The 7,454-nt window shown below is 30.4% G+C and overlaps 1 protein-coding gene across 1 annotated transcript; it reads left to right on the forward strand.

Moving 5' to 3' along the window:
* The first annotated feature begins 479 nt into the window (after positions 1–479).
* On the forward strand, positions 480–2,517 carry LOC118741908. The gene is made up of 3 exons (XM_036473882.1): positions 480–1,448; positions 1,510–2,206; positions 2,271–2,517. Exons 1-3 carry the CDS (start codon positions 480–482, stop codon positions 2,429–2,431), a joined length of 1,827 nt encoding a protein of 608 aa, XP_036329775.1. The 3' UTR covers positions 2,432–2,517.
* Positions 2,518–7,454: the final 4,937 nt, after the last annotated feature.

A 7,454-nucleotide genomic window follows, 5' to 3' on the forward strand; every position in this document is an offset into this window, starting at 1 on the left:
ATTTAATCATGCCAATAAATTTTATAAATTGTGGAAGTCAAAGTAAATAAGTGAGTCAAACCTGTTGTTTCGTATTGATAATAATAATTTATAATTAATACCATAAATTGTGCTGGTGAAATAAAATTAAAAAGTGACTTAACAGTGTGTGCAATTTAAAAATGGCTTTCGTTAAGCGCGATATTGATATTAAAATGTTACCTACGAAACGTGGTGTTATTGAATATTTTTTGTTCCTTAAATATTACGGCTCTGCAAGTGTTCCAAAAAATCGAAGTCTCAATGAATATTTGCCAATAGTTATGAACACAATTTCAAAGTTGTGGCAGCAGGCAAACATCCCTATAGTTACAAGAACTACGCTCCGGAGAAACATTGAAAGCCTCCTTCAAAGTTATTACAATGTAAAAAAACATCCTTATGAATATAATGATCAGGAATGGAATAAAATATTGTTAATTTCAAAGTGTAAGTGCATTATGGACTTAAATCGACAATGTGATTGCCCTAGTGCAAGTAGAGTTCCAACCGCGGTAAATGACTTTCTTTATGATCAATGCGGGCCAAGGCTTTTGTCGTTAGATAGTGGGCTTGATCATACTAGAACTGACAATTGCTCGCTAGAATGTAATGTTGAAAATCACACTGAAACCGCTGCAAGTTCGATTGGTTATGTGCCTAGCTCAAGTGAAGACGATGAAGCAAGTGAAGAAGTCACACAAAGTTTAAAAGTATCTGATTTGTCCTTAAAAAATTATTGCTCGGCGTTAGATAGGACGGATACTTCAGATCGCTTTGGATCATTGCTTGCTACAATGCTAATAAAAGATTTGCAAGCTGCGATTGCTACAAAAGTAAAAAAGGATTTTAAAGAAAACACAGCGGATAAAATTATGAAATATTTTGATTATCTGGTTATTGACAAAAATAAAATTTCACGCGAGCGTAACAAATGTAGAGCACAAACTGAAGCAGCAACAAAAACTGGCACTGATCTTAAATGCATTTCGTATGATGGTAAACAGGACGTAACACTAAAAAAAAAAATAGTTCACGGTAGCGTAAGAACAATGCTTCTAAGAGAGGAGCATATTACAATTTTGAAAGAGCCTGATTCGAAATTTATTGGATACGTATCTCCAAAAGAAGGCACTGGGGAAGCAATCCAGCAAGCAATAGTAAGCTTTTTGAATACCCAAAAATATTGCTTAAACGAACTTGTAGCTATAAGCTGTGATGGTACAGCTGTCAATACTGGATATAAAATTGGAGTAAATGCACAAATGGAACGTTATTTACAAAGGCCCTTGCAGTGGAATGTGTGTTTGTTACATTTCAACGAGTTGCCTCTAAAAAAGTTGTTAACGCATTATATTGGCAAGCAGAAAGGACCTGGTGTTTGGCCAGGGGTGTTGGGGTCTGAAATTATGACTTGCACCAAATACCCGGTAGGTTGTCCACACTATAATAGTTAATGTTATAAACAAAAACATATATTTTCCTTATCAGGTTGTAAGTGGTTTTGAGGCTATTGCTATGGGAGTTATTCCTGAAAATATTGGCTCTTGGGAACTACGCAATGATCAGCGTTATTTATTTGATATGGTTTTGGCAGTAAATAATGGTGAATGCGATGAATATCTCGCTAGTAAGAGCCCCGGTCCCGTCAGTACAGCTCGGTGGCTTACAACAGCTTCCAGGTTACTTCGGGTATATGTTTCCAAAGAAAGCCCGTCAGCGGAGTTGCGAAACATGGTAGAGTTTGTTGTGAAAGTTTATGCACCATTCTGGTTTCTTGTAAAGAGCCAGCCACAAGCAATTCATGGAAGTAGACACGTTTTTAAGTATATTTGCTGGATACGCGAACTATCAAATGCTGTTCAAGCCATTATACGTTCAGCTATAGAAAATAATGCATATTATTTTCACCCAGAAAATATATTATTAGCCATGATAACCGACGCTGATCCAGAGATACGTAATGATGGGTACGAAAAAATCAAAACAGCACGTCAATATCCACCAGCAGGGCTTCGCGTGTTCAAGGTCCCAAAGCGTGGCGTAATAAACTTTGAAAGTAAGTCGTATGTCAGCATGATCGATTGGAGTCAGTTTAAGATTACGGAACCCCCTTGTGTGCAGTTCTACCCAGATAGTGAACTTACAATGTTTCAATTTTCGGAAAATGAAGTGATAAATATCCCAGGTAAATATCTTCAAACTAAAAACTTCACGGGTCTTATAGTACTTTTAAATCATTTTTTTTTTAGAGTTCCTCTGTCATTCCCAGAATACCGAACGGTTTGTGCGTGTTGTTAGTGAGTCTGCAAGTGCTGTCACTGATGAAAAGCGCCTGGGCCACATTTTTGCAAAATTAGAAAGCCGAGACCAATATAAAAGCCTTGATTCGCGCCAACATTTGCTTAAGTAGCAATAAATATTGTAAGTGAAATAACTTTTTTGTTGATTATTTTAGTAATATAGTTTGAAGGCAACATTTTCTTGAATTTTTAAGTACTTTCGTTTGGTAAGGAAAAAAATATGCTTTAGGGGGGGTAAAATTTTGTTTCTGCGCTTATCATGCGAACGCGACTTCAAAGCTTAAAAAGACATAAGAACGAAAAGTGAAGCTTCTCAAGACAAAAATAATGACAAATCGGCCGTCAAATAACCAAGTTACAACGAAAAAACCATTTCGGCTGTATTTCGGAGGGTTAAAAAAAAAAATAAAAATTTTTCCAGAACCCTCTCAACATAATCTTTAAATTTAGGGGCGGACATTAGCAACTTTTTTTTTTTGTATGGGGACCGACCCAGTCTAATGTACGTAATGGTGCCTTGAAGAGAAAAGCAGGAAGTAGATAGTGTCAATTCTGGCGACTATTTTGAAAGCTATTATCTGCCTTTCGAAGGACTAACTGAAAGGCCTGCTGAACGATATGTTTGTCTTTCAGCATTAATTTTCCAAAAATTAAGTTAAATAAACAAAATATATATTTTTCTTTTTGAAACAATAAAAACTAAAAATTAAAATTAAATTTGATCAAAAAAAGAAAAAACAAGTTTATAAAAATTCAATGAAATGAAAAGAAATATTTTTCTTTTTAGTAAATTTTAAGCAAAAAATAAAATCGACTTCAATGCTCATATAAAAATTTAAGAATATCGTTAATATCTTCATGATCCAATGATCGGATCTAAAGCAAATTAGTATTGGACCACCTCGGAGGTAACACCTTTCCTTAAAAAAAAAGAATTATAGAAATCGGTTGACAAAAAATAAAAATATTCCGCCGAATTGGTAATCTCCACCTTTTTTTGCAGTTGGTTAAAAATTTAATTAAAAATTAAATATCAAAGGTAATAAAGAAAAAATTATTTTCTAAAATTAAATGATATTAAAAAACATTAAATGATATTTGAAAACAATATTTGTAAGAATTCAAAGAAAAATAAATTAAAAAGAAGTAAAGTAAAGTTAGATTAAAAAATAAATATTTTTCTTTTTAAAATAACAATATCTTTATCTTAAATTAAAAAAGAAAAAAAAATTTAAAAAGAAAATTTAAAAAAGAAAACAAATAAACAGTTCCACATAAATAATTCCAAAAAAAATTGCAATAAAATCTAAAAATTAAAAGATTAAATTTAAAAAAGATTAAGAAATAATTGATAAAGATAATTAAGACAATAAAGTGAAAGCGAAATTGAAGATAAAATGAAAGCAATGAGAAATACATAAAAATTAGGGTAACTGAAAGAGTAAGAAAATTAACTGAAATTTTTCGATAGGAATCGAAATAAGTTCAGTCATAAAAAATTTAGTTATCGAAAATTGTCAGATAACCGAAATTTATAGAATCATCAAAGCTTATAGTTATCGCAACGTATCGAATATTTCAAATTATCATTTTATAGATTGGCGCTTACACATATGTACGTTAGTGTTTGGCCGAGCTTCTCCTTCGATTTGTGGCGTGCGCGGGAGGGACCTACAGTTTTACGCCGACTCCGTGAAGCTCCTTTTTTCATGAGAGAAATACACACGGAGGTTTGCCATTCTCATTTTTTCTTATAACATTCAGTTTTCCTCTTTTCTATTTTTTTATCATGTTTTTCTTTTTTATGTGTACTTTTTTCTTATTTAAATTTTTATATTTTTTGGGTTTTTTTAATTAATTTTGTTTGCTTTTTTAAATAGTTTTATATAGTTTTTTTTTTAATTTGTTCTTTTTTGCTTATTTTTATTTTCTTTATATTTAGTTTTTTTTTTTAAATTTGTTTTTTGCTTTTATATCTTTTATTTGTTTTTTGCTTTTGTTTTGCTTTTTTTTTTTTTTTTCCTGATTTTTTTTTGTTTATCTTGTTTTTTTTTTATTTTGCTTAATCTTTTATTTTTTATTTTATCGTTTTTTTTGCTTTTTTGTGTTGCTTAATCTTTTATTTCTTATTGTTTTTTCTTTATTTTTTGTTGTTGCCTAGTCTTTTATTTTATATTTTGTTTCTTATTTTTTTCTTTTGTTTTCTTGTTATGTTTCTACTTACTCATTTTGGTTTTTAAATTTATTCTTGTCTCACTTTTTTCTCATTTTTCCTTTTTTCTGTTATTTTCCTCTCTCTTCTTTTTTACCTTTTATTTCCTTATTTTTCAAATTTTTTTCTAATTCTTTCTAATAATTCTAACTTTTTCCTTTTTTATCTTATCTTTTCGCTTTTTTTCTTTCTCCTAGCTTTTATTATTTTTTCTATTTTTCTTAATTTCTTTTTTTGTTATTTTACTTTTTTATTTGTATCCTTTTTTCTTTTTTTTGCTACTTTTTTGTTCTCATTTTTTTCTTTTTTTCTCATTTTATTCCTTTTTTTCTTTTTTAATTTTTGCATTTTTCTCATTTTCTATTTTCTGTTTTCCTTTTTTCAAACTTTGTTATCTTTTTTATGCTTTTTATCTTTTTTATAATTTTTTCTTTTTCATATTTTTGTTCTTTATTTTTTTTTCTCTTTTTTAATCTTCTTTACTATTGCCCTTTTATTTTTATTTTTTAATTTCTCTTTTTCTTTCTTACTCTTTATGCTCAGTTTGTTTCTTATTTCGTTTCATCTTTTCCGTTTTTACCACTAAAAATATCGTGCTTAGTCAGCGATTTTAGACCGATTTTCGTTTCTAAAAGACGGTATTTTTAAACTCTCTCTGATGTCCTAAACGACTAAGGTAAGCTAAAATATGAGAAAATCTTTATTTAGTGATACTTGGCATCCCTTAAATGGTACAAATTTGTTTGTTACTTTTGTATCCAGTATACATTCAGCATAATGCTTTCTATGTTGGCACTGACCAAAGTTCCAATCAAAAGAAAACGTAACACTATATTTAGTCGCCTCGCTGTTTTAATTTATATTAATGATAGAAGAGCACGCTAGTTGCTATCCCATAATCTTAACGCTTCGCTTCTTGTGCTTCCAAATTTGGGAGGAGTAGATCTTCGAACGCATACTGCATATATTACCGTTCGCTCCGCTATCAATCGACGTAGTACTAGAACATCATCATTGAGAGTGTGTACTTTTCACTGAACTTTCTAGGTGGAGTGACACTTTAGCCATTTGAAATTCATAATAAAAATTCCGTACAAATCTAGGCGCACACTAAAAGCCCTTACATGTATGTAAGGCCACAGAGGTGGCTTCATATTAAATAATACGTATGAATACTTACCGCTTGGTATTATTTAGTTGCTAAATAGTTTATCTATTTGTAGTTTTCTTTAAAAAAAAACAGAACACAGTATATTTTTTTAGTATTTTTTTATTATTAGTTGTTCGTTATTTTTACAAAATGCATAGATTTTTATTTGTTATTTGTTTCTTTCAAACCGAATTTCGTATATATTCATATTCGAATTTTAGTTATCATTTAATCTCGATTACGTTACATCACGCGTTTATTACTAGACGCCTTAAAATAGTTATATATATATATTTAGTCATCTGTTTATACATATATTTGTTCAATAAATTACAATTATCTACAGTACAATTTATGTACAACTGTATACTAAGTACTAGAAAACTCAATACAATTTCGTATAGTCCAGCATATAAACCACGAATTTTATGCGACAATCGCTAAAGAACAGACATCAAGAATTATAATTATTTTACAGTTGAAATGAAAGCGATTGCTTTCTGAAATTAATGTTGCGATTGGCGGTAAGTCGATGATAAATATGTCTGCCGTGTCTGCGTGCAGAGCTTTTTTAAACTTTCGATAAATTGCAACAGCGCGAGCGAATAGTGAATGAAAAGTAAAGCAGTTTGTATGAGAGAGCACCGGGTGAAAGTACAATCTGGCAAACACCAGTCACGTTTTAAAGATACCTCGCGAAAAATGTTTTTTTTTTTACGTTGTCTCTATATCAGTGATGCTCAAAACAGCGCCGGCGGGTGGAACTATTCAAAGCTCTCCGTAGATTTTATATGGACGCCCACAGAGCAAAAGCTCTCTCTGAGCAGCACTGCCCTATATACAGTTTTTTTTACGAAAGTGCAAAAAGTGACAGCTCTCCCTGGTGTAGTGAAAGCTTAAAAAAGATTTGCAAGCGCGAGCTACTCTAATTTCAACGCAACGTCCGAAAGAGCTTTCTACTATATAGATTTTTTACGCGCATGCAAAAAGTGAAAGCTTTCTCGGGTGTAATGAAAGCTTACAAAAGCTTTGCAGCTAGGCTAACATTTAAATACACCTAGCATTCTTCAAAGCAGTGGACGCATAAAATTCGTGGTTAGTGATATTATAACTAGTTTTGAGCTTTCATTAATTATTACAATTATTATTATTTTTAACTTTTATAGGTAAACGAGCATACAATGAGGGTCGTTAGATTACTTTAGCAATTAACATTAGTTCATTCATAAAGAGTTGTTCTCACATTTCAGTTGTATAATTGTACGTTAAGTGGAGCAAAAATTATTATCACGTTTTATATTTTTGTTTTCTTTTTATGTTAGGTAATTTTCTTCCTTTTCTTTCTTTGTGTTAAACCTTGATTTACAGCATTTTAGAAATTGGAATTGACAGAAAATATACACATCTAACAAGAAAGGGAATGCTGAAATTTATTATTACTAATATGCCTATATTTTTTGAGGTTAGAAAAATTTATTAGGTTTTCGGGCAAGCAAAAATATTAAAATATGTTTTTTTGTATTATTGGTTGATTTTTTTTTTAATTTTTTTGGAATAAATTATTAATAATGATTTACAATTTGTTCAATTCTTTTTCATCTTCGTTTTATTTGTTCAATTGTCGCCTATGCAGGTTTAGAGGCTGTTTGTATATAGCACTATATATACGGATATATCTACATATACATATTATATTAGTTTACATACATATGTTGTGTTGTTAGGTATAATAGCTATTTTGTATATACGACAGTAGTATTGTTTTTTTTTT

This window comes from Rhagoletis pomonella, unplaced genomic scaffold (assembly GCF_013731165.1).
Source record: "Rhagoletis pomonella isolate Grant_MI unplaced genomic scaffold, Rhpom_1.0 Rhpom_scaffold_00006, whole genome shotgun sequence".
NCBI lineage: Eukaryota > Metazoa > Arthropoda > Insecta > Diptera > Tephritidae > Rhagoletis > Rhagoletis pomonella.